Source organism: Ornithorhynchus anatinus, chromosome 14 (assembly GCF_004115215.2).
Source record: "Ornithorhynchus anatinus isolate Pmale09 chromosome 14, mOrnAna1.pri.v4, whole genome shotgun sequence".
NCBI lineage: Eukaryota > Metazoa > Chordata > Mammalia > Monotremata > Ornithorhynchidae > Ornithorhynchus > Ornithorhynchus anatinus.
Genome location: NC_041741.1, coordinates 23,219,325 through 23,247,309, shown reverse-complemented (window position 1 = coordinate 23,247,309; position 27,985 = coordinate 23,219,325). Strand labels below are relative to the sequence as shown.

The 27,985-nt window shown below is 42.3% G+C and overlaps 1 protein-coding gene and 1 non-coding gene across 2 annotated transcripts in view; one reads left to right on the top strand and one right to left on the bottom strand.

Annotated features, from left to right (window-relative positions):
• Positions 1-5,618: 5,618 nt before the first annotated feature.
• On the top strand, positions 5,619-5,727 carry LOC114816867. The gene has a single exon (XR_003764672.1). It is a non-coding gene; the product is annotated as a U6 spliceosomal RNA (small nuclear RNA).
• A 2,157-nt stretch (positions 5,728-7,884) lies between these two features.
• ZDHHC17 (zinc finger DHHC-type palmitoyltransferase 17) overlaps positions 7,885-27,985 on the bottom strand; it is a 122,687-nt gene continuing 102,586 nt past the window's right edge. Inside the window, exons 11-17 of the mRNA XM_029078952.2 lie at positions 22,052-22,176; positions 19,905-19,967; positions 15,121-15,214; positions 11,673-11,756; positions 11,239-11,396; positions 10,706-10,800; positions 7,885-9,979 (exon numbers count right to left, since the gene is read on the bottom strand). Of these exons, the coding sequence (XP_028934785.1) occupies positions 9,841-9,979; positions 10,706-10,800; positions 11,239-11,396; positions 11,673-11,756; positions 15,121-15,214; positions 19,905-19,967; positions 22,052-22,176 (758 nt within the window). The 3' untranslated portion in view covers positions 7,885-9,840. The remainder of the gene's footprint in view (positions 9,980-10,705; positions 10,801-11,238; positions 11,397-11,672; positions 11,757-15,120; positions 15,215-19,904; positions 19,968-22,051; positions 22,177-27,985) is intronic.

Below are 27,985 nucleotides of genomic sequence, written 5' to 3'. Positions count from 1 at the left end.
TCCAGACTATATACATGTGACCGTACACTCACTTTGAACTCTGAGAACTATCAGATTTTCTCTGGCCAATAGTAAACATAACATTCTCTTTCTTCCTTCTCTGGATTGCATCCTAACTGGTTTCAATCCGAACTTCAGGGACTCACAGACATCATAAAACACTAAACTCATTACCACAAACGAGATCCTTTCCCATTGTCAATTAACACTTGAAGACCTCCAGAAACTTCTGCAAGGGAGTTTGACCCAAGGTTTCTGTAAGGGAGATCTGCTAGGTTGACAAGTACACAGTTTAAGGGATGCTGTGGGTTTGAGCATGGGACTGTACAGTGCTCTGCACACAGTAAGTGCTCAAATACGACTGAATGAATGAATGGCTGGGAGCCAGAAGGACTGGGTTCTAGGTTCTAATCCCAGTTCCACCACTTGCCTGCTATGCAACCTAGGGCCACATCACAACTTCTCTACGCCTCAGTTACCTCATCTTTAAAAATGGGGGTGGAGACTGTGTGCCTCATGTGAATCTGTCCCAGTGCTTAGTACACTGGCTGGTACCTTATAAGTGTTTAATAAATGCCATTAAAAGAAAAGCAAAGGTGTAAATATGAAAGACTCCTTTAACTTTGCTGGTAGTTCACATTCACAGACCTAGAGATCACACTCAGTTGAGTTAGATATCTTTGGAACACACATCAAAAATATATTTGCCTGTCAATTCAAAAGGCAACTTGCAAGAGTGTTTCCCTTTTCACATTTTAGCTTTTACACAAACAGGATATTTGACACAGAATTACACAACTAAAAAACATATGTATGTCGCTCCAGTTACACACCAACCACGCCTAAAATGCAACAGTACCCTCCAAATGTATTATGGTACAGATTCCGTTTAGATGTATTGAAGAATTCATCTTGGTTCAGACCATCGAAATGACACTGGCAGGACATAAAGATGACAGGCTGCGATCACCCTTGCCTTTATACCTCCTTAGTCAAACCCAAAATCTGTCAATTTACCCCAGTAAATCGAGGCACAGTATAGTAGAATTCCGGGTTTTGTATGGTAACTTCCTTCTTTCCTTATATTTAGGATATTTTAGCCAGACATAAATACAGAGCAATTAAATCCCACCTCTCAGGCCTCCCAAGCCTGCCCAATATCGTTGTAATGTCTCTTCAGATGTGAAGCCCTAGGTCTTTCAGGTCGACTACTGCCAAGTCCTTCTTCCCAGGATTTTGGGGGGCCAGGGAGCGAGTCAGGCATATGTGTCCCAAGTTTTGGGAGGTGTAGGGTCATGCCAGGGAACCCGTGTCCATCTGGAGTCTTCTCTGTGAGACCCAAGTCATTTTCCCTGGCAGTTTACAGTGGAAATCATCTTGGGCCAGGAGCTAGCTCCCTGAGGTCCTAAAACATCTTACCTCCTTTTCCCATCTTCCTGTTCCTCTGTTGTCCTTCCTTCTTTTCCTGCTCTTCCACCACCTCCTGCTTCCCTCTCATGGGTGGAGCAGCGTTTGAGAGGCCGGTGTGGAGAGGGGATAGGAAACCTGAATGCACACATGCATTAAGCCCAGGGCGCCCCTCTCCCCGCCCCCATTCTAACCTTGATTAGAACTTGAGGCTCTGAGGATGGACACCCCCTCCCAACCCCCGCAGGCTCCAGATCCCACAGGTAACAAAAGGAGTCTTGGAATGGAGGCACATCCAGGAGGAGGAATCAGGCCTCAGTCCACATCTACTCCAGCACGCTCTTCAAATGTGCAGGACGGCTACCCTTTCCCTCTCCCATGCAGGGAAGCGTCCATCGCGCAGCCTCATTTAATAGCATTTATTGAGCGCTTATTGTGTGCAGAGCACTGTACTAAGGGCTTGGGAGAGTAAAATACAACAATAGACACAATCCCTGCCCACAATGAGCTTGGAGTCCAGAAGGGAGACAAGACATTCATATACGTAAATAAATAATAGATCTGTACTTAAGTGCTGTGGAACTGGTTGGGGGCGCAGGGATGAAGTCAGGGTGACAGAAGGGAATAGGAGAAGAGGAAAGGAGGGCTTACTCAGGAAAGGCCTCTTGGAGGAGACTGGTAAGCAGAGCTGAGGAAGCAGCTGCGGGATCCCACTCTGACTCTTGGAAACAAGGAAACAATCCAGTCACAGCAACAGGGGTACAGTGAGCCTGCAATATAGAAAGTTGGGGAGCCCCTTGGCCACCATACCTGCTGGTCTCCAGCGGCTTTTCTAGGATGCTCGGGCTCCTCTTGTGGTGGTGTCCAGCTTCCCCCAAATCAATCAATATTTACTGAGTGCTTGTCTTATGCCGTCGAGTCGCACAGCGACATCTCTCAGAATGCCCCGCTCTCCCTCTGCAATTGTTCTGTTAGTATATCCATAGAGTTTTCTTCGCCAAAATAAAGAAGTGGTTTACCATTGCCTTCTTCCACGCAGTAAACGTCAGTCTCCGTCCTCGACTCTCTCCCATGCCACTGCTGCCCAGCACGGGTGAGTTTTGACTTGTAGCAGATTGTTTTCTACTCGCTAGCCACTGGTCAAGCTGGAAATGGAGTGGATAAGCCTCTGCTTGACTCTCCCTCCCATAGCTGAGACTGGTAGAGGACTGGAAACTCTCCAGGTTCAATCCTGAGAGTCGACTGAGTGCTTACTGCTCGCAATTATTGAAGCAACATGGCCTAATGGATAGAACACGGGTCTGGGAGTCAGAAGAACGTGGGCTCTAATCCCAGCTCCACCACCGTCTGCTGTGTGATCTTGGTCAAGTCACATCACTTCTCTGGGCCTCCGTTCCCTCCTCTGGGCCTCTGTTCCCCTCATCTGTAAAATGGGGATTAAGACTGTGATCCCCATGTGTGACAGGGACCGTGTCCAATGTGATTAGCTTGTATTTTCCCCAGTGCTTGAAACAGTGCTTGGCACATAGTAAGTTGTGAACAAATATCATCATCGCCATCATCATCCTCACTGCAGAGCACTGTACTAAGTGTTTGGAAGAGCACAATACAATCAGCAGTCATGATGGCCACTGTCAAGGGGAGACTAGATGGGAGTTAGACATTAAAAGGTTGTGGAAATGGCAGACTATAATAATAATGTTGGTATTTGTTAAGCGCTTACTGTGTGCCGAGCACTGTTCTAAGCGCTGGGGTAGACACAGGGGAATCAGGTTGTCCCACGTGGGGCTCACAGTCTTAATCCCCATTTTACAGATGAGGTAACTGAGGCACCGAGAAGTTAAGTGACTTGCCCAAAGTCACACAGCTGACAACTGGCCGAGCTGGAATTCGAACCCATGACCTCTGACTCCAAAGCCCGTGCTCTCTCTACTGAGCCACGCTACTTCTCAAGGACTATAAGGATATGTATAGGTAAGGAGGCCAGTGTGGGCCATGCTAAAAACCCTCCCTGTATCACTCAGGCCAGGCAGATTCATTCATTCAATTGTATTTATTGAGCACTTACTTTACTAAGCGCTTGGGAGAGTACAATATAATAATAATGGTGCTTCAAGCGCTTACTGCCTGCCAGGCACTGTACTAAGCACAGGGGTGGATGTGAGCAATTTGGGTTAGCACAGTTCCTGTCCCACGTGGGGCTCACAATCTCAACCTTCACTTTACACACAAGGTAACTGAGGCCCGGAGAAGTGAAGTGACTTGCCCAGAGTCACACAGCAGACAAGTGGAGGAGTCTGAATTAGAACCCATGACCTTCTGACTCCCAAGCCCATGCTCTATCCATTACGCCATGCTGCTTCTCATAACAGTAGACACACTCCCTGCACACAAATAATAATATTGGTATTTGTTAAGCGCTTAGTATGTGCCAAGCACTGTTCTAAGCGCTGGGGTAGATACAAGGTAATCAGGTAGTCCCACGTAGGGCTGATAGTCTTTGTCCCTATTTTACAGATGAGGTAACTGAGGCACAGAGAAGTGATTTGCCCAAGGTCACACAGCTGACAAGCGGCGGAGCTGGGATTAGAACTCACAACCGCTGACTCCCAAGCCCGTGCTCTTTCCACTGAGCCACGCTGCTTCTCTAAAGAGCTCAAAACACTTTTAGCAGTGACATCCCTTTAAGAGTCAGCCAGGTAGGCTGGAGCTGGGGCTGGGCCTAGGGGTAGGCAGACAGCATTTTCCCCACACGACCTAGATGCCCTGCCCGGTTCCAGGGCTGTGCTGGACCAGAAAGCCGGGGGGCGAGGGTGACACCGCGGGCAGAGTCCAGAGTCCAGAGTCTGGCCAGGGTGGCGAGGTGTTACCAAGCACAAGAATTGGCTCCCACCCTGGCTACCTTCACACTCGCTGGGGATGAGCCCGTGACTCCCTCCAATTAGAAGCAACACTGGCCAGGCCTAGTGGGTGGAGCACGGGTCTGGGAATCTGGTTCTCATCTGGGTTCTAATCCAGGCTCCGCCACTTGTCTACTGTGTTACCTTGGGCAAGTCACTGCACTTCTCTGCCTCAGCTACCTCATCTGTAAAATGGGGATTAAGACTGTGAGCCCCATGTGGGACATGGACTACATCCAGTCCCATCAGCTTGTATCTACCCCAGCACTTAATACAGTGCCTGGCGCATAGTAAATGCTTAACAAATACCATTGTAAAAAAAAGATCCTCACTGCCCAAGTGCCTTTTCCCTAAAGTAAGGTCCCCTTCACGCCCATCTTCTTCACAGCACTGAGAGTTGTAAGGAGGCTGTTGTGCAAGCATAGGGTTGGGGGGAGCAGGAGGCCTCCCCAACTCTCTATAGAGCAGCGTTTTCCCTTCTGACAGCATGCAGGCACAACGCCACCTTAGTATGGAGTTGCTTCAGTCTCTCAAGTGATGGTCAGAATAGTGGTAGATTTGCAATTACTGTCTGAAGTGGTGCAGCTGGGGGCACCCCTCTCCTCTACCCTCCCCCACCCCCACCACACACAGACCTCACGACTCACGGCTTCATCTTGCAGAAATGGCTTCCAGATCCTCTGGGCTCCCACATCGCAGCCAATCACCCAGGTGATCCTGCCCCAGGGCAGATTTATATTGTACAAAAGTGAAATAAGCCATTCCAGTGCTGCTTCTGGAGGGAGGGTCTGCCCCTTTTCAGCACCTTCTGGTTAACTGGTAGGGGGAATGAGACACCCCACCTCTACGGAGGTGGGGCCCCCCAATCCCCAGGTGCTGTTGCCTGCTGGGCGGTATGGCGTTGGGAACCTGGGATATCAAATTTGGACCAGAGGGAAAACCAGTCAGAGTAGTCGAGGCAGAGTAGATCTAAGGGATAGAGCCAGGTGGAGGGGAGCTTTTTGCCAACCTTTCCTAAATGAACGATTTCTGGGCTGGTATTGCCAGTCAACCCTTCCAGGTGCTGGGATTTTCAAGAATTAGTGTCTCTTTGGTCAAAAACTCTATTTTCTGCCACATCATCCACCTTTAACCCCCATCCTCTAACAAATCTGCCACTTTCCCCGCTTGAAGTCACTTATCAATCCATCAAGAGTATCTATTGAGTGCTTACTGTGAACGGAGCACTGTACTACGTGTTTGGGAGAGTATAACATGGTTGGTAGACATAGTCTGTGTCCACAACAAGCTTACAGCCTGGAGAGGGAGACAATGATTAATATTCGGCAGCACATATACTAAAATTGGAACGATACAGAGAAGATTAGCATGGCCCCTGCACAAGGATGACACGCAAATTCGTGAAGCGTTCCATTTTTTTCTATTTACTGCTATTGTTTTAATGAGCTGTACATCACCTTGATTCTATTTATTGCTATTGTTTTTGTCTGTCTCCCCTGATTAGATTGTAAGCCCGTCAAAGGGCAGGGACTGTCTCTATCTGTTGCCGATTTGTACATTCCAAGTGGTTGGTACAGTGCTCTGCACATAGTAAGCACTCAATAAATACTAGTGAATGAATGAATAAGTGCTATGGGGCCTAGGGTGGGCTAAATATCAAGTGCCCAGAGGTTACAGATCTAAGTACTCAGACTAGACAGAAGGGAGGAGTCGGGGGAAAGAGGGTTTAATCGGGGAAGGTCTCTTTATTGGGGGAGATGTGAACTTAATAAGGCTCTGAAGGTGGGGAGAGTGTCTGACATATATGGAGGAGAAGGGAGTTCCAGGCCAGAGGGAGGAAGTGGAAAAGGGGTCAGTGGTGAGTTAGACAAGATCAGGGAACAGTGGGCAAGCTGACACTAAAGGAGTGAAGTGTGCAGTCTGGGCTGTAATAGATCAGCGAGCTAAGGTAGGAGGGGCTGAGCTGATTGAGTGCTTTAAAGCCGATGGCCAGGAGTTTCTGAGAATGTGAAGGTGGATGGGCATCTATCAGATCAGGATGGGGAAACATGGACTGAACTTTTTTTAGAAAAATGATCCGTGCAGCAGAGTGAAGGATGAACTGCAGCGGTGAGACAGGAGGCAGAGAGGTTAGCAAGGAGGCAGATGGCAGAAGTCTAAGGGGGATAGGATAAAAGAGAGAAGTCTCTTAAGAGTTCTCTCTGTGACCTACATTACCAACTGAGGATTTTTACAGGTTTGGATCAGTGAAGGAATTTTTCAAGGCCTCTCCACCCCCACCAAGGAATCCCTTCTTCCCACTCCGGCCCGGTTCCGGCCGGCTCTCACGGTCCATCCTGCTCTTAACCTTTTAACCCGTCAGAGATGAAGAAAAGTTTTACCACCGTTTTAAATAAAATATATTTTAATTGCATAGTAAGGGTATCTCTAAGCACTGTGCTAACAGCTGGGGTAAATACAAGATCATCAGATCAGACAGAGTTGACAATGAATACTATAACATAATGATTGTGGTATTTGGTAAACTCTTACTCTGTGTGAAACACTGTACTAAGCGCTGGGGCGGATCAAAGATCATCAGGTGGCTTCATTTAGAATCACTCAGGATGGGAGATTTCTAACCCCACAGCTGCTGATGGAGCTACATGGATTTCTGAAAGAGATTTTTAGGTGACATCACACTAAAGAACAAGACACCACTACTATTAAGAGTCAATATTTATTCTGATTAATAACTTACAAAAATTGGACAGATTTAATTTATCTAAGGAGAGCTAATTTATTAAACATTTTACAGGGTTTTTTTCTTTCCACAATGCAACACAACAAGATCTTGACAGTAGTAAAATAATACTTGGCACAGTTATAAATAAAGGAAATACAAAACCAAAATATCCATAGCTTACAATGTAGTGATGCTGTTTTGTGCATATTAATATTTCAAATAAAACTAGGTGGGCACAAAAGAAAATAAAACCAAAAAAAAAAAAACCTGCAAAGAAACAGCACATGTTTAGGGCTGAGACAAAATTCCTATTTCTTATAAAAAGTCCAATTAAGTTGACTTGGACTACTCTCCAGCTGGATCGATTTCACACAAACTGACGGTAAACTGCTGCGTAGTTGGCCCTTGCTTTTCTGATAGTTTCAGAATTTGAGATCTCACTGTACTGTGAAATGGAGAACATTAAATATGAGCCTGGTTTGCCCTATTTTCCAGGAAGCTCTCACTCCGCTGGGATTTTTTTTTTCCTATTTCAGTGAAACAACCGCTTCTATATTCCTTTGCACTCAGAGAAATGTGTACCATCTAGGAAGGACAGGGTGACAACACCTTCATCAGAAACTGGGGCAAACTGGGTTCGATATATACATCGGGTACGCATAATGCATATATCTTCCCAACTACTGGTAAAAATGGGATCAGATGCTTCAGGTGAACCGACAAATATAAAATGTTTAAATAAATTTTGCAATTAAAAAATAACTTGAATTAAAAAAATTTCCAGGCCGCCCTCCCCCGACTCGCCCTCCCCCCTCCCACTCCCTTCCCCCCCGCCCGCAATTTGCATCAAAAATACAGTAGCAGAAGCATTTTCGGTTCAAATAGCCAATTGTTTGATATTCAGTCCAGGACAAAAATGGCACAGATCTCTTGCCACCACTCCACCCACGGTCTCTCGTTCAAAAAATAAAGTACTGTATGTCAATGTCAAAACTTCCCAATATGCAAACATTTGAGTAACATGAAGTTTATATTTCGGCAAGTCTTGATATCTTGAACTTGCAAACTATGCATGTGAGCTGGGATCAAAGAAAAAGCTAAAAAAAAAAAAAATGGCTACTTGCAAATACTGAAAGTCAACTATATACAGATTCACTGCTCCTCTTACTAAGGCAAGGGGTGGGAATACCACTGGATTGCTTTAATACCTGTAACCTGAATATTACAGGGAATGCTAACTTTGCCAAGCATCAGACATGCAGTGAACTTGCAGGATATAATTAATGCCTATTAACAGCAATACCGAACATCACTAAAAGCTTATTAGATACCTTCCTACTCTTTTTTGGTTGGATCAAACAAAATGAGCAGCTTTAAATACACTAACACACACACACTCACAGAGAGAAAACTATTTGATAAATTATTTATGTACAGATACACATTCTTTACACTGGTCTAGGATCTGTTTCCAGCCTTCCTCCCTCCCCGATCCCCGGCCACTCTCACAGGTTTCTCGAACCACTTTGCTACTGCACTTGAGGGGACAAAACCGAGCCCCAGTCACTCTGTAAACAATAGTTAAAAGAAGCAGTGAGCAGTTCCCCGTGGGTAGAGGGTGAAAAGAATGAAATAAAAATATTATCAGTGCAATCATAATGTGACAACAAAAAGCCGTTCTGGAATGTGATCTCAGGTAGCTTTTTCGGAAGTTCAAAACATATTCACACTGTGAAAATGTGAAAAGCCAAAATAGCCCATTAGCTAGTCTCTGTTCACATGTGCTATTTACAGGAATCATGCTCCACCTAAAGTTGAGGGCCTCAATTTTGTCATTGCTTTTTGCAGTTATAACGAAAACTCAGATTTAGATTACGGAACACTTTCCCATTCGTTTCTTTCGTTCCGCCAAAGCAATTTGCCTCACAAATGGCATCTCCACTCATTCTGCATTAGAATGAATTCTCTCCTGAATTTCTGTACGTTGCTGATTCAAAATAGCCAATTAAATTCTTACTTATTATTCACCGGGCAGCATTTGCTAGTGTTGTGGCTACATGACGGAGGCGCAACGCCCTTGGCCAGGGATTTGAAATTTCAAAGAAAAATCTGACTCACTGAACGCTCATGCAAACATTATCAAACCATACAACCTCCAAGGTTAATAGTTATTTCACCATACTAGAGACATATCAGCACTATAACAGCTGATAACCATAAAAAATAGGCAGCACGTTTCTTGTGAACATATTCTATTCCAGTACTCTTCAAGAATACGTTTGAGTGGATTCCTAGTAAAAACCATATACTTTATGTTACAGTATTGAAATGCACACCTTAAAAATGTACATAATACTACAGTTTGTCCATTCAAGACCACGCTACAGGAACAAAATGCAATACAGTTAACATTTGACAGTGTTTACCCCCAATTTTTGTCACTGGTGTTATACTTCCAGTAAGCAAAATGTGACTATTTGGATAACTTGGGGCTTTTTTGTGAAAGGAATTATGACAAAAATAAAACAACCGAATATGCTGTGCACAGTCCCCACATTAAGAAGTTTTAAAATCCCCTTTTGGATCTATCTCGGCATCAGACGTGGCAGTGTGTTCTGTCCATGTAGGCTTCTGTTAAGAAAACTGATGAAGGGAAAGTATCGTAAGAGTCATATAAGCCTTACAATAGCATGCTATCATTCAAAGGTGTGGATTTGAGGGAGAAAAAGAGAGAGAGAGAGAGACGGACAGACAGACACATTTTTCAGGCACCACTCAAATATGATATGCTCACAGGAAAAGGTGGTGCTACACAAGTTGGTAGCCTGATCCTGAAATTTGGTCGTATTCTATTGTATACTGCCTTGTCCAGTCCACAATAACAGGACGAAAGAGGCCACAGCATCTGAATTCAAAGAAGTCTATAATGTTCCTTATGCAGCCGTGGCTATAAAAAAAAAAAGAGAGAGAACCATTTTAGTATGATGATTTATCGTGACAGAAACATCTGATTAAGTACCAAGATTTGGTCTTTTAACTTAGTGCTTTAAGCTAAAACACTACGATACAACAGGGGACATCTGTTACCTGCCCCCAAGGAACTTGGACTGAGGATATTTTCACGTGAGAAACGTACAAGCCGGGTCCCAAACTGTAGCGGGACAATTAGCAGTTTCATAATTAATTTACAAATTAGATGACATATTTAGCAGGATAACAGTAGTTTAGGAAATGCTTTACAGCTAGCTTCCCCAGATTGGGGAATGAAATGGAACAAATATCAAAAAAAAGCTTAAATCACAGCTTCATTATCCATCAGCTTGAGTTACTGAACGAATTCCTTCAGAATGAAGAAACAGAAAGGAGAAACCCAAAGTTATCACAGGCAGAACTGGGAGGATAACAGTAAAAGTAATAGTAATAGTAAAAGTAAAGTAATAGTAAAAAAAAAAATTGCAGCTTTTATTGAGCAGCTACTTGAACTATGAAAACTACTGTATTTGTTCCTAATTCTTTGAGAGACTAGAAGACTTTATATAAGCTAACCTTAATTAGAGAGGGAATTTCAGTCCAGTTCTCCTAGTAACCAAGTATAATATTGTTCTGAAAAAAAGGCTCCCCTCAGAGTGCAAAACTCTCTAACAGGAAACGGGGCTCATTCACAGTAACTTACTTGAATGGGCTTTCAATAGATGTTGTTGTAACTTTAAAGTGTTTGTATCGTCTGGCATTCATCCTTTCGTTTGTAGTTATACCTAAACATGATATCTGAAATAGCAGAAAAGCAACAAACATTATTTCACTGAAAATTTCATAGGAGAAACAAAAGAAGTGAAAGAGAGAAATAAGCTGTTTAGAAATGTATTACTTGAGTGTTTTAAAGTGGATCTGACCATGATATTTAGAGATTTTTCACCTAGCAAAAGGACTAGTGTGAATTTGCTAACTGAAGAATTTTCACGCAATTCAAATCTGATATTTCGAGCCAATTCAAAATAAAGTGTCAGGACCGAGGCTCACCTATCATTCCTGATTGGAAACTCTAACATCTCAGAATATGTAATACTGAATACGTTAATGCCAAGCAAAGCTGAAGGCTCACTTTTTCCCTTTTGAATTTGAAACCAGAACAACTAAAAAGTCCCATATTAATAATTTAGGACTTGAGAAGGTCTCATGATACAAATAAGAATTACTCTCTCATACCTGATACATCTGACACATGAGCAAAACCGCCACCCACATGAAGTGGAAAACACTGTTCAGAAACATCCAAAACATCCAAGGGGAACAAGTGGCAATTTGAGTAATGTAGGTCCAAAATCCATCTTTTGTATATGTTGTTGCACAGTGGATTCCCCAGTCTGTAAGAAGAACAAAAGGAAAGAAAAGATTCTGACTTTAATTACTAGTATTTATTTGCATCTCTTCTGCCATTAAAATAGCCTGACACTTTCTTGGAAGAATCAGTCTTAAGGCCGGCTAGAAAACGGGAGGTTTTCTTATTGCTCCTTTGAATTAAATCACAGAGTTGAAGCACTGCTTAATATTAATTTTAATAATGGTGAATATATCTGGTTGTGCTATCACTTAGAACTGAAGTAAGTTTGCTTTTAGAAGTGAAGTTGTTTTGTACTCACAAGAAATACACCCATAAATCATCCAGCAGATCATGAAGAGTAAAAAGAACAGGTAGCCCATAAAGTATCGATGGTTGCCGGCTCCTAAGAGAAAAACCCAAAACAATCACTTTATCATGTGAGAAACAGTCTTCCTTGGAGCAGCATGCTAATTTCCTCATGGTATATGCTAGGAGTAGTAATGTTCTTCACTGATTGTGCATTGTTTTCAGTGCCTGGAAAGTACGGAATAAAGAAGGTACATGTTTCCTGCTAATTAAGGAGCTTCCCCTCGAATTGGAGAAACAAACATGGCGATCGTTACCAAGACAGTACTCGGAACGAATAACTGGATGTATAAACGAATACGCATATATACACACAGATTTTGAGGATGCGTATAAAAAAATGCATTAGCAGTAGGAGCAGTGGCTGGTGGATATATACAACTTGGGGCATTGGGAATAGGCAATAGTTTTTCCCAGGATCCCGGGTTGGACGGAATTGGAATAAGCCAGAGTTTGGATAGCCAATATTCCTCAGAGAAGAAGGACAATGTGGTCCAGAGCCGAGGTTAAATACAGAAGAGAGACGATTTAAGTCAGGCTGGTGGGGAAGGTAAACAAGTTGGGGAGTGGGAAGAGAGCACAAAAGTGACAAGCAGGCGGGGGGTGGGGGACAGACCCCTGGCCCACGCCCTGCCTCTGGCCTGGAACGTCCTCCCTCTCAAATCTGACAATGATTCTCCACCACTTCAAAGCCTTATTAAAGGTACATGTCCTCCAAGAGGCCTTCCTGACTAAGCCCCTCTCCTTTCCTCTTCTCACATTCCCTTCTCAGTCACCCTGACCTGCTCCCTTTTTCTTCCCCCTTCCCAGCCCCACAACCCTTAGGTACATATCTGTGATTTATTTATTTATACTGAAGTCTGTGTCCCCAGCTCTTAAAAAAAAAAAAAAATGTTGGTATTTGTTAAGCGCTTACTATGTGCCGAGCACTGTTCTAAGCGCTGGGGTAGACACAGGGGAATCAGGTTGTCCCACGTGGGCCTCACAGTCTTAATCCCCATTTTGCAGATGAGGTAACTGAGGCACCGAGAAGTTAAGTGACTTGCCCAAAGTCACACAGCTGACAAGTGGCCGAGCCGGAATTTGAACCCATGACCTCTGACTCCAAAGCCCATGCTTTTTCCGCTGAGCCACGCTGAGCTTGTTATGGGCAGAGAATGTGTCTGTTTATTATTGTAGTCTACTCTCCCAAGCACTTAGTCCAGTGCTCTGCACACAGTAAGTGCTCAAGAAATACGACTGAATGAATGAATACGACTGACTGAATGGACCAAATGATGGGAGAAGAGAGACGGGTCCAGGACAAGAAAAGATGAGGTAACAGAAAGAGGAGGAAATGGATTAGGAGGCAAAGTGAGTAGAAGAGAATCTTCTGTGCAGACTGACTTACACCCTCACTACTTAAGCACTCACTCATCTACATACCATATTTTCATTTTCCTTTTCTTCCTATCTGAAATTTATTTTATCTGTATCCAAACCCTGAGGGTAGAGGCTGTGCCTTTTAGTTCTGCTATACTCTCCCAAACATTTGGTACAGGATTCTGTACATCATGGGTTGGTGGCGAGACAGAAGAAATTGAGGTACAGTGAACAGGTTAACAGCACTGGGGGAGCGAAGTATGTGGTCTGAGTTGTTGAAGAAAATCAGAGAAGTAAGGAAAGAAAAGGAAAGACGATCAGTTGAGGTCGGACATCATGGCGTAGCGGACAGAACCCAGGCCTGGGAGTCAGAAGGTCATGGGTTCTAATTCCAGCTCTGACATTTGTCTGCTGTATGACCTTGGGCAAGTCACTTCACAACTGTGCCTCAGCTACCTCATCTGTAAAATGGGGATTGAGATTGTGAACCCCACGTGGGAAAGGGACTGCGTCCAAACTGATTTCCTTGTATCTGCCTCATGCTTAGTAAAATGCCTGGCACATAGTAAGCACTTAACAAATACCATTATTATTATTAAAGCCTTTGGTAAGGAATTTCAGTTTGATGTGGAGGTGGATGGACAACCACTAGAGGTTCTTGAGGACTGGGGAAACATGGACTGAACATTTTTGTAGAAAAATGATCCGGGCAACAGAGTGAAGAATAGACTGGACTGGGGAGAGACAGAGTGCAGGGAGATCAGCAAGGAGGCTGATGCAGCAGGCGAGGAGAGTTAGGATAAGTGCTTCGATCAGTGAGGTAGCAGTTTGGGTGGAGAGAGAAAGGTAGTTTTAGCTTTGTTGCAAAGGCAGAACCAAAAGTATCTAGTGACCAACGGAGTATGTGGGCTGATTTAGAGAGAGAAGTTGAGGATAAGGCCAAGCGTATGGGCTTGTGAGACAGGGAGGAGGGTGGTGCTAACTACAGTGATGGGAAAGTCAGAGACAGAACAGGATTTGGATGGGAAGATGAGGAATTCTGTTATGGACATGTTAAATTTGAGGTGTCAGTGGGACATCCAAGTACAGAAATGTTCTAAAGGCAGAAGGAAATATAAGCTGAAGAAGGGGGTGATCAGAACTGGAGTTGTAGATTTGGGAATGATCTGCACAGAGATGGTAGTTGAAGCCATGGGAGCGAAAGAGTTCTCCAAGGGAATGGGTGTAGATGGAAAATAGAAGGAGACCCAGAACTTGGTCTGGAAGGACTCCCACAGTTAGAGGAGGTGGGACAGAGGCTGGGAAAGACACTGAGAATGAGTTGTCGGAGACACAGGTGGAGAACCAGGAGAGGACACTGTCAATGAAGCCAAAGTTGGACAATATTTCCAGAAGGAGGTGGTCCACAGTGTCATGTATACCAACTCTATTGTGAGTTCCCAAACTCTAAGTATGGTGTTCTGCACTCAATAAATATCACTGACTCTTTGACTAATTGACGGCACTGAGGCACTCAATACGCACAATTAATTTACTGAAGATAAGCTAGAAGATGGTGAGAGGGGAATAAGACAAGGTGAGATAGGGAAAAGAGGATGAGAGGAGCTAAGAAAACATGAAGTGTACCTAAGCAGAAAAGGAAAGACACAAGAAAAGGAGCAACAGAGACGAAGAAATCAAAGCAGAGGAAAGGGAAAAAAGTGAGAGGGGAAGATGAGAAATGATTAAAATACAGGGAGTCTCATGGGTTCTGCTCTCGTACAATTATATTATTTTGCAATAATATTTTTCAAGACAAGTTCACTTGTTTGGAAATTAGAATAAGATCTCATAATCGTTTTTCTTCATGATACTGTGACTAACCGTGGAGACACCTGCATGAGAAAATGAACGGTCTTAATGGTCCTAAACACTCGTGAGATATAATACGAAAATTCAATTCTGCGTTACTTGGAATATTTTTGCTACAATAATTTGACTTCCATTTGTTTAATTTCAAATAAATCTACGTTTAGGTAATCAATTAAAAGAACACTTACCTACACAGTTTCCCACCCAAGGGCAATGATGATCAAATTTTGCTATACAGCGATTGCATACACCACAGTGTTTCGACCTCACTGGCTTTCGTATCTGGTAAAAGACGGAGAACAACGGTGTGATTACAGATCTCCAGGATTAAAGTGCAAACCCTAGCAATTTATTGAAAACCACACAGGTATTTTTTGTGGATTTTAGGTCCCAAAATCAAGAGTTTCAAATGATAAAAAGTATAAATATATTAATTAATCAGTACCCTGGAATTCAAGCTTCCAAAAATTTGAGGGATAAAGAGAGAAACCTATTTGAGAAATCAGCTATGAAAGACCAAAAAACTACCATGAATATAAACCCTTATTAGTTAACAGCAAAAATATCATTTCTGTTGGGGGAAGAAAATAAACTTTACCACAGTGACTACCTAACAATGAAGTCTGTAAAATTTGTTCATTCTGCTTAAAATGGTGTGCAGAGGGTAGGGTATAGAATCATAAACTGATTAATTTGCAAAATAGAATAAAAATTGTTTATCTCCATGCTGTCCTTAAAAATGACCAATCTTGCAACAAAATATGTTCACAGCTGTTTCTCTTTACTTGCCTCCCAAGACCTGAATTTAAGGTTCATCATTTCTCCTGCTGGAGTTCATGATCATACCTAAGAAAGTGGAAGAAAAGGCTCAGATTTTAGATTCAAGTGATATCACTGACTCACTTAGGACAAACCCAAACCCCATTATTCAGATCTTGATAGGCAAGAAAGAATTACATTTTCAAATGGCTTTGAAATGTGAAAGGTGATGGAGTCTCCAGTTTTTAAAAAACTCTACCGGGAGAAGCAGCGTGGCCTTGTAGAAAAAGAGCCCGGGCTTGGAAGTCAGAGGACCCTGGGTTCTAAACCCAGCTTCACTGCTTAGCTGCTGTGTGACCTTGAGCAAATGTCTTCACTTCTCTGGGCCTCAGGTCCCTCATCTGCAATATGGGACTTACATCCTACTCCTTGTTGCCTAGATTGGGAGTCTCATGTGGACAGGGACTATGTCCAACCTAATTTTCTTGAAACTATCCCAGCTCTTTGTAGAGTGCTTGGTAGAGAGTAAGCACTTACCAAATACCACCATTATTAGAAGCAGTTTTTGTGGGTTCTACTTCTATCCCGGCCCGGAAGACTAGGCTCCCTCTCAAGGCAGCAGGGATGGTGCTTGGGGATCCACTCATCCCTTGGGGCTGTCATGACCAACACCATTGCTTCCCTTCTGTTTGAACAGTTCTTGTGTGTCAGAGAAATGTGATTAGAAGAGACCAGGGCAGCTAGAGCCATGACCAGAATCCCAGCTGGAGCCTGTGAGGACTGTTCCATGGAGAATCTGAGTGTGTGGAATGGATGAAGAAGAGATTCTCTTCTCTGCAGTTCAGGGGAGAGACAGGCAGAAGGTTACCAACTGGTCTATCACAGACGAGGAGTAACCAGGCCAACTCCATCCATCTCTTATTCCAAACTCCCAACACCTCATAATCCCCCCGGAAATGGAACGGAGGAAACAACGAGCAAGGATCGGAAGATGGAAGAGGAGCGGGGATAGACTCCCCACCTCATTAGTTAGACGGTGGAAGATCTGGGAGCCATGCAATCCTCCCCAGTCAAGGAAGGGGCAGACGCAGGACAGAGGGGTATGAAACTGATCGAAATGATTGCCTCAGTCTGCCTCTACAAATCTGCCTGTTTGCTCTCTCCCACTGAAAGAGCAGGGAAGGGCACCCAAGCGAGGCAGTGCCTGGTAGAAAATACTGAAGGACTGGTTTGGGTTTAGAGGGGCAAAGAGGGTGTGACTGAATTCCAACCCTTTAGAAGCCGCTTCCAGCCCCCAGCCACAGCATAGCTCGGCCCCTGCAAGAAACCGGACTTTAAGACTCTCATTTTAAAGCAGCCATCCAGTTTTGCCCATTAGGATGAACTGCATCATACTGCTCTAGGACCCATTTGAAGGGTTCTTTTTTAAGGTGTGGGGAAAAGAAATTGAGGGGAGGGAGGGTCAGGAACTGTTTTTCATTCCAGTATCAAAGGCTTATTTTGAAATAGCAGCATCAAACAAAGACAGGCTATGTGCTAGAGGATAACCAACCAACCAAACCACCAACCCCAGTCCCAGAAAAACACTTCTCCCCTAACGACGGTAGGGAACTTTGCAGGGGGGGAAAAAAGGAAATAATTTACTGGGTGCAGGGAGTTAGTTTAACTGAGGTAGGAAGGGAAAATGGAAAGGGAGGGAAAGGAATGAAGGATTTAATCATGGCTGTGGTGAACTTTTTCCCTAGACTAAAAGGCTGTGACTTGTAAATTGTTATGGCAGAATACAGGGAATTGTCTTCCACAGATAGGAAATGTAACAGTTTCATCATCATAGCTGTCTGCTAAAAGTCTATCCTGTCTCTCCTTTCAGATTCAGTCCTCCAATTCTACCTTCGAACTATATTCTGCTGGGTGATTCTCTTTTTAGAATTCTTTCATCCATCTTCTTCTTCTTCCCATTTGATTCTCAATTTCTATTACCTAACCTTCCTGCTTTGTAAAGAGCAAAGTGGCAGAAGCTTAACTTAAAAGTCTTCCTGTCACAGACTCAAAAGGAGGAAGACCTATCTCCCTCTGTCACATGTGCTCGCCTCCTTTCTAGTGTCATGTGGACTTGTTACTGGGCTACTTCTCAATATTTCAAGAGAAGCAGGATGGCCTAGCATATATAAGGAATGACTGGGAGTCAGAAGGACCTATGTTCTAATCCCAGTTACACCACTTTGCTGTGAGGCTTTAGGCAAATCACTTCTCTCTGCCTCAGTTACCTCATTTGTAAGCTCCACATGGGACAAGGACTGTGTCCAACCTGATTATCTTGTATCTACCTCAGTGCTGAGTACAGTGCCTAGGACAGAATAAGGGCTTAACATGAACTGTTCATTTGCTTCATTTGCTTCATTGCTTCATTTGCTATAGCTGCTTTAGGAGCCAAAAAGTTTCTTTTGATTTTGGAACCATCAATAATTATGTGAGTCTGGCAAAAAAATGCCCGCTTTCTAATTATGCCCCTCGTAACCAAAATAATGCCCAAAATATAGTAGTGCCATAGATCTTGCAATGTTCTAGTGAAAATCAGAAAACTTTGCAACACAAATGTAGAGCGGAGGTTAGCAGAAGAGTACTGGATGCTGATTCATTTGGAGTAGATTAATGATTTTTTTTTAAAATAAGTAACTTTAAAAGACAGTTTTCACACCACCACCTGGATCTTCTACCTCTCTTGCCAAGATACGTGTGCAATTTAGGTTTTTTAAGAGTATGCATGTTTATATTGCATGTTTATATTGTACACTACTCACTATAAAACAAATGGAGAGATCAATTTCCAATATTCAATAATCGTATTTTTACAGAAGAGGAAATGGTATAAGGAGATTTACTGGCCAAGGGCAATAAAATAGACTGAAGAACTACTAGAACATTGGATCTAAGCCAGAACACAGGATTCCATTAGGTATGCTTAAACTTAGCCAAAAAAGACCATGGTTTAAGAAAAAAAAAAGAAAAATATAAATGCAAAGTCATAACTTTTCCCACTAACGTGAAAAAAAATTCTGCCACTATCAACTTCACTCTTCTTATTAACTTGATAAGAGTAAAATGAAAAATAGGTGTCTAGGTGGAGGTTAAAAGCTTTTACACTATAAAATGGAAAGTTCCAGATATACGATGGCAAGAAAGGGTTGTTCTTGCCAACGGGTATTTAGGAATAAAACAACTATTTCTGCAGAACGGTCTTATAAATAATTAAAAGGTAATTATGTTTTTGTAGACAGAACAATATTGCCACTATACAATTGTCACTATACAATAAAACAAAAAGGGCTGGTTATAAATTACAAAAAATTAAATCGCTTGTGTTAACCACTAAAGCCTCAGAGAAAATGGGCACATTTTCTCCTAAAATTCAAGAAAAAAATCCAATTAGTACTATGGTTTGACAAAACGAATGCATTAAGTGACTAAGTAAGGACATTAATGTTTTGTTAAAATCATGTTCAAGTATTACAGTGTGTTAACATGGGGAAGGATGAGACAAAAACTAAGTTTAAAAAAACACTCAATTTTCATTATAGTCATGACAAATTGGTGCTTGAGATTTCATGATAAAATTCTGTTGTACTAAATGTGCCAATAAGAAGAGGGAAATTATTATCTTGTTGCATACTAACACATTCGGTAGCAACAAGCATTTGATTTGGGGGTATTTTAAAGTTTAGGTAGAACAACACAGGTTAGTTTTTGCAAAACCTGCATTCCCTTTTCATACTGATATTACAACAGTAAGTACAGTGAGAGCAATTTTTTTTTTCAGAAAAACATGATCAATGACATGATCGCAAAGTCCCTTCAACAAATATCTATGCACAATAATAACAATTTTACTCATTATTCCTTCTGGAAGAATCGAAAATTACATTAAGTAACTTTCCTAGGCTAATTCTTGGTTTAGAAGAAGAAACCACCACAAGTGATAGCATATTGAGGTAAAATACATAAAAACAATTTGGTACAGTCTAAATCAAATGTGATTTGAGAAAATTTTTTCCATTGAGTTTACTTTTTAAAATCACCTTTAAAGGGTATATTACAACATTCCTTAGTTTAAAATTTTCAAAAGCTATAGAACACATCTCATTTAAAGATTTTAAAAACAACAGTTATGCATTTACTCTTTATACAGAAAGTAAAGAAAAAATAGGAATACTACCAAACAGGTACTGCAGAATATACTGAGGTCCAGGCTTCCTGTCTCTGCAAGTTCAACTATCGTCTTTGGAAAGAAAGAGAATTAACCTTAATTAATTGTCTCAGAAAAAAAACAGCTGTTTTCTATCTGATAATGAGGGTTCACCCACCCAAGTGCCAGATCATCTGAATCTGCCTTTATCAAGTGGAGACTTTTTTTGTACTGCAACAAAACTTCCTGCTCAAAATGAGTTAGATTCTTTGTTCTACCCACCTCTCTACTCTTCAGTTAGCCCGTGAAGAGAAGCATTTCATTTCTTGGCCTACAAGTTACATGTGCTCATTTGTACATATTTCTATTATCCTATTTATTTTGTTAATGAGGTGTACATCCCCTTGATTCTATTTACCGTGATTATGTTGTCTTGTTTTTGTCCATCTGTGTCCCCAATTAGACTGTAAGCCCGTAAATGGGCAGGGATTGTCTCTCTCTGTTGCCGAACTGTACATTCCAAGCACTTAGTACAGTGCTCTGCAAATAGTAAGTGCTCAAAAATACTACTGAATGAATGATACTTAAAAATTTCACATCCCCAAGACATTATAATCAAAGAGCTAAGGTGTCCACTGGAGAACTCAGAGTACAAGAACTCTGCTAGTTACTTGGGCCTTTTGAGATACATATGCTTGGGGATTTTAAGACACAATAAATGTTTCCAAGCAACATCACAGTTGGGCCCGCTGTAGCCCTGCACCTTAGATTCAACATCTAACACTCCTACCCACGACATTTTCATCGGCTCTTTACAAATATCCCAGAGATGATCCCAGACACGTCAGAGTGAAGCTTAATTGCAAATCAGTGGCAGAATGTGCTTCTGAATTAGATCTCACGGAACTCTGTACAGAAATCCACTGCTTGGACAACCACATGGCCAATTTTCTTTTTTTTTTTTTTGAGAGTTAATCACAACCTTGGAAAGATCCAACGTTCAGTATAGTGCCTGGCACAAAGTGAGTGCTTAACAAACACCATTATTATTATTATTATTTTTCTGGAGCAGAATTCCAGAACCAAGATGATCATCTAAGTAGGATCAGCAAGCGGCTCCAAAAACTAGCACCAGAAATCTCAATCATATTTTCTGGTAACAAGTCTACATGTCCAAAACGGTGTTGTGGTCAGTGGGTCGGAGGCTAGCGTGTACGGCTCTGCCAGTTTTTCCCAAAGGACAAAGCGAAAACGGAGTGTTCCCTGAAGGCAGGGACACTGTCTACCAGCTGTAACTTACATTCTTTGATTAACTGATCATGTCTGAAAGACTCAAATTAAATTTGAAAACTGGGGCCATTTACCTTAACTGGAAAGTGACTTCCCCAAAAGGGCCATCATTTCTATTCTTCATTCATCTGGGCCACCTGAAAGCTACGCCTGGCTCTCTTCTACCATGCAACACTACAGCTCTCCCCATCCTCACAAACCTTCTGAAAAGCATCTCCTCCTTCTACAGCTTATATACCCTCAGCTATCACTTCAGCACCCGACACCACACCACCTAAACTCTTGGGTACTTCCAAATTCCTGAAGCACTTCAGTTCATCTTACCCACAAATCTCACATAACTATCCCCTTTCCTTTTCTTCATTCCAAAATGGTTTTGAGTGTCTGCCTTTCCCGCTGGACTGGAAATTTGTTGAGGGCAGGCATCATGGCTACTTTGCTAATGTTCTCTCCCAAGTGCTTAGTAAAGTGTTCTGCGCACAGGAGGCACTCAATAAATGGTACTGATTGACTAAGAGTTAATCTGGAGGTCACAAGAATGAGCTGTGCAAGAATTTGGTAGTAGCTTTTATTCTTGTTTTTCGGAACATGTCAATGGATGCCTCCTGACCCTGCTATTAGATATCTGCCCCATAACTCTGTCTTGCCCATTTAAAGACTAGATGTCTTTGAGGACACAGAGATCCCCCATTTTTATGCCACAAGCAACTTGAGGAATTTAGTGTCCAGAACATTAGACTGTGAATTGTTGTAGGCAGAAAATGTGTCCACCAACTCTGTAGTACTATACACTCCCAAGCGCTCAGTACAGTGCTCAGGACACAGAAAATACTCAATAAATACCACTGGTTGATTGATGACATCATCTTAAAGAATATTTTAGTTACCTTCTTCTTTTGCTCTTCTGTAGCCTTGATAATTCCTGGATCGGATTTCCAGGATTTTCCAAAATTGTAGAAAAGTGCAACACTGTTAGCAAGGAATGGAAGATGAATGAATAGAAAATTAAGATGTGTGTAAAGTTAAGGAATATAAGGAAACTGAAAAAGAAAATAGTATTAATATTTTGTTCTTTGTGAAACTCTTTCAATCCAGAAAGAAACCCAGGAAAACCCAAAATAGTGCTTCAACTATATTAACCATCAACATGAAATTAGTAGAGAGTGAAATGTTTTAATTTTAAAAACTGCCTCACTTGAAAATAAAAACAAGACCATTTTCCTTCTTGACACATAAATATGTTTTCCATACTATTATAGTAAAAACATAATTATAAGAAAATAGAGTTTTCTTGTATAACTTTAATCACCTACATTTCTAAATTAAGAACATTACAAACATGGGATCTGCTGAAGCATTTCAGAGCTGTTCTGATCCTTTTCACCAAACTGGAAGGAACCTGTTTAATGAATGAGCTTATGAGATCCTGTTCATTTTTGACAGAACTATCATTTCAAGCTATCTTGAGAGTAACAGGTCGCATGAGAGATCTGCACTGGCAATTTTTACATGCAGACACTAAAAATTCTGAGATACATATATATGGTAGAAGGCATTCATTCATTCATTCAATCGTATTTATTGAGTGCTTACTGTATGCACAGTGCCGTACTAAGTGCTCAGAAGAGTACGATACAACAATAGGCACATTCCCTGCCCATAACAAGCTTACAGTCTAGAGGGACTGTCTAGTGCTTCCAAAATAAACAAGATGAAACAGTCATTTGTGGCTTTATACGAATTCCTATGAAAATATTCATTCATTCAATCGTATTTATTGAGGCCTTACTGTGTGCAGAACATTGTACTTAAGCACTTGGGAAGCATCTTCCCTACCTTTTTAAACTTTCCAGGTCTTTCCCACTTTTGACTCATTTCTTTTGTCCCAAATTTCTCAAACTCAAAATGGACCCAGGGCTTTCTAGCTGCTTGGGCACACACCCTACTAAAATTATTTGGGAAGCAAACTCAGTGTAGGTGTGAAAATGCTAAACTGTAGTTACGTACAGAGGGCCAGAATTCTACACTGTCCACGGATCCGGCCACCCACAGTGTAATTTTCATGACGTATAAAGGGAAGAAGAGCTGGATACATGAGAACGAATGTTTTGCCCAGTCTCCGCTCAACCCGTCTCAACTCTGATTTACAATTATTGAGGTGACAAATTCTACCTCTGCTCTAATATGTACATATATACATAACAAGAGCAGCATGGTCTAATGGAAAAAGCAGGGGCCTGGGAGTCAGAGGACCTGGGTCCTAATCCCGGCTTTGCCACTTGTCTGCTCTGGGACCCTAGGCAAGTTGTTTCTGTTGGCCTCAGTTACTTCATCTGTAAAATGGGGATGAGGACTATGAGTCCTATGTGGGACTGGGGCTGTGTCCAACCTGATTATCTTCTCTCTCCTTTTATGCAAGCACATAAGCACTTAAATACCGTAACGACAAAACCAAACCAGCTCTTTTACCTTGCACCCTTACAATACCTTCTGAGTTAGTTCAGCATTTTCACCTCCTTTCGCCACATACTGAAACTAGGTCACAAATATCAAACGTCAGAGTGAAGCTTAATCGCAAATCAGTGGCAGAGTGTGCTTCTGAATTAGATCTCATGGAACTTTGTACAGAAATCCACTGCTTGGACAACCACATGGCCAATTTTCTTTTTTTTTTGAGAGTTAATCACAACCTTGGAAAGATCCAGCATTCGGTACAGTGCCTGGCACAAAGTGAGCGCTTAACAAACACCATTATTATTATTATTTTTCTGGAGCAGAATTCCAAAACCAAGTTGATCTGAAGGCAGAGATAATGTCCACCAACTAAATTGCACCCTCTCAAAGGCTCAGTACAGGGCTCTGCACACAGTAAGCGCACAATCAATCAATGGCAGAGCACTTTTCTAAGCACTTGGGAAAGTACAATGTAATAGAGTTGGTAGATGCAATCACTGCTCACAAGGAGCTCAGTCTACAATCTACTCAATAAATATCCATTGATTCATTGATTGATTTTAACTAGGTTGCATGGGCCATAAGCCTAGCTATAAAACTACTCACTGACTTCTTGTTTTAGACATATCTTCTCTCCCATAAACGAGCCAAACTTCAGCGATCTGCCATAAGGGATTTCAGTGTTTCATCACGTTTGCCAGGATTATCCTGTCCTGCCCTTTCTCTCTCAGTCGGGAACCTACTACAGGAAAGAGGGTGGCGAGCCAGCCAATTGACTGGGTGGAAAAATGCCCTGTGAGCTCACTGTAGGCAGTGATTGTCACTCTTTATTGCTGCACTGTACTTTCCCAAGTGCTTAGTACAGTGCTCTGCACATAGTAAGTGCTTAATAAATACGACTGAATGAATGCATCAACTGGTCTTGCCAAGTTTCGCGCAATCTATCTGATTCCACATTCTTTGTTAAATCAATCAATTAGTGGTATTTACTGTGTGCAGAGCCCTGGCCTAAACACTTGGGAGAATACAATATAATGGAGTTAGCACTTTCCCTGCCCACAATGAGCTCAGAGTCTAGAGGGCGAGAATTGTTAAAGAAACAGTTTAAACCAATGAGTCACAGAGAATGGCAGAATCTGCGGACATCCCTTTTTTCCAGGGGAGGGGCAAGAATTCCCTGTCTGAGGGAGAGGACAAACGGCTGCAGTGGTGGATAAACTAGTAAAGACTACGGGGCAAACAACCTTTGTGGCCCTAAAATGACTACCCCAGGAGACCTTTCGCTAGGCTGCTTCTGACCTAGTCTCGGGGCCGCCTGGTGCCATTTTGGCAGCATCTAAGTGACCATGACGGTAACACTGGAATGGGGAATGAGTGGCGGGAGCGACCAACGTTCCGTCCTCTCCAATACCCCGAGGGACCTTTCATAGCTCCAACTTGGCCCCTGTGGCTCCTAGCTCTACTACTGGGCATTTTTCTACTCAGTCAATCAGCTGCTCGCCACCCTCTTTCCTGTAGTAGGTTCCAAACTGAAAGAGTAAAGACAGGAGAGGATAATCCTGGTGAACAAGATAAAACACTGAAATCCCTTACGGCAGCTGGTTTATGAGGGAGAAGATAAGTCTAAAAGGAGAGAAATGCTCGTTTCCAGACCAGACCACGGTCCAGTTGACCTGGTAGCATTTTGCCTCCATCAGAGATGACAGAATGCTTGGGGAAACAATGTGATATTTGCTTTCCTGGAAAGATCCTAATGTGGAGAGGAATCTTGGGGGCAGAGGCCCTGGCTGTCACTGGGTAAAGCGGTTTCCTCTGCTAAGGAGGCTTAGTAGAAGAGCAGTGTGGCCTAGTGGCAAGAGCTCGGGCCTGGGTGACAGATAATCTGGAGTCTAATCCCAGCTCAGCCACTTGCCCACTGTTTGGCCTTGGGAAAGGTCTGTCATCCGAAAATGAATCTCCCCACCTTCAAAGCCTGAAGGCTCATCTCCTCGAAGAGGCCTTTTCTAAGTCTTCCTTTCTCCCACTCCCTACTGTGTCACCCTGACCTGCTCTCTTTATTCTTCCCCGCTACCAACCGCACATCACTTATGTACATATCTGTAATTTATTTATTCATATTAGTGTCTGTCTCTCCCTCTAGACGGTAAACTTGCTGTGGGCAGGGAATGTGCCTGTTTATTGTTATATTTGTACTCTCCCAAGCACTTTGTATAGTGTCCTGAACACAGAAAGCGCTCAATTAACACAGCTGAGTGAATGAATGAAAGCCACTTAATAATAATAATAATCATCATCTTGGTATTTGTTAAGCGCTTACTATGTGCAGAGCACTGTTCTAAGCACTGGGGGAGATACAGGGTAATCACGTTGTCCCACGTGAGGCTCACAGTTAATCCCCATTTTACAGATGAGGGAACTGAGGCACAGAGAAGTGAAGTGACTTGCCCACAGTCACACAGCTGACAAGTGGCAGAGCTGGGAGTCGAACTCATGACCTCTGACTCCGAAGCCCAGGCTCTTTTCCACTGAGCCACACTGCTTCCCAATAATAATGTTGGTATTTGTTAAGCGCTTACTATGTGCAGAGCACTGTTCTAAGCGCTGGGGTAGACACAGGGGAATCAGGTTGTCCCACGTGGGGCTCACAGTCTTAATCCCCATTTTACAGATGAGGTAACTGAGGCACAGAGAAGTGAAGTGACTTGCCCACAGTCACACAGCTGACAAGTGGCACAGCGGGGATTCAAACCCATGACCTCTCACTCCAAAGCCCGGGCTCTTTCCACTGAGCCACGCTGCAGAGCTTAAACTTCTCTGTGCCTGAGTCAGTTTGCTCCTCTGTGAAATGGAGACTCAATACCCGTTTTCCTTCCTCCTTAAACTGTGGGACAGAGACTGCATCTGACCTGATTACCTTACATCTAAACAGTGCTTAATACAGTTTTGGCACACAGTGACTGCATAAAAAATATCCTATTCCACTGCGAGTATTGTCGATTGAGATACGAAGAAACTGGGCTAGGCGTCATGACCCCAAGGTTGGAATCCCAGCTCTGCCACTAAGCTACTCTGTGACCTTGAACAAATCACTTAACCTCTCTGGGCTTCAGTTGCCTCTTCTGAAAACCGGCATTAAGAAATCATCACAATCGAGTCCCAGCTCTGCCACTGACCTACTGGGTGTCCTTGGGTAAATCACATAACATCCCCGGGACTCAGATTCCTCCTCTGTAAAACGGGGTTAAAGACTGTATCACTTTGAGCATTCATTTAAAATGGTAGATAGACCTTTATCCTCCTCAATTCTAGGCATTCAAAAAAAATAACAACGAAACCTAAAGCAAACAGGATTTTCATCTACTCGCAAATGGCAAAGGGCATTCTGAGTGCTAACAGATGGGAACAGAGCCTTGGAACCGGGGAAAACTGCTGCACTCATGCGGAGTTTGACTTTGTCCAAGACGGTTACAATGACATTAACTTTCAGGTCCGTTGAATGTCTTTCTCCACAGGCTCTCTGAATTCCATGTCATATCATTTCACCGACACCTAATTTTAACTAATCAAATTCAGGGGCATTTTGCTTTTATTATTCTTTTGTGCTAACTGCATTAGGAAATTAACTGGTGCAAAACAAAAACAAACACATTTGTATTTGAAAATTCCTAAAATAGACATCTGCTCCAAATAGAAAATATTCAATTGAAATGGTTAAAGGATTCATTCCAAATTGCCAAACGTCATGTCTAGACAGCTAAATAAAGAGAAGAGAAAACATACTTTTTCTGTTAGTGAAATAGTTCTGTGGCTTTACATTTTTTTTAGCTTTATATTTTCCTACCAATGTACATTTTACTAAAAATCTACATTTAGACCACCTAAACATTCTCAATTAGGTAACAAAAGTGAAGCTCTTCTCAACTATGGCAAAATTTAAAAGTTGAAACTACGTTCAGGGAACAAACTTAGATAATATAAAAATATTTTTAAAATTTAAAAGTTGAAACTACGTTCAGGGAACAAACTTAGATAATATAAAAATATTTTTAAAATTGTAGCATTTGTTAACTGCGTACTAGGAACTAAATTCTGTACGAGGCGATGGGGTAGATGTATGAATCGGATTGGATCAAGTCCCTGTCCAACCTCTTTGAGGAAAGTGATCTCGTCTACCAACTCTATTGTAATGTACGCTACCAAGTGCTTAGTACAGTGCTCTGCACACAGTAAGCACTCATCAAATAGAACTTCTTAGATGACTGATGTACCTAAAAAAAGTATTGCAAGCCCCATGGTTTAGAGGAAAGAGCAGACAGCTGAGAGTCAAGACACCTGGGTTAATAATAATAATAATGTTGGTATTTGTT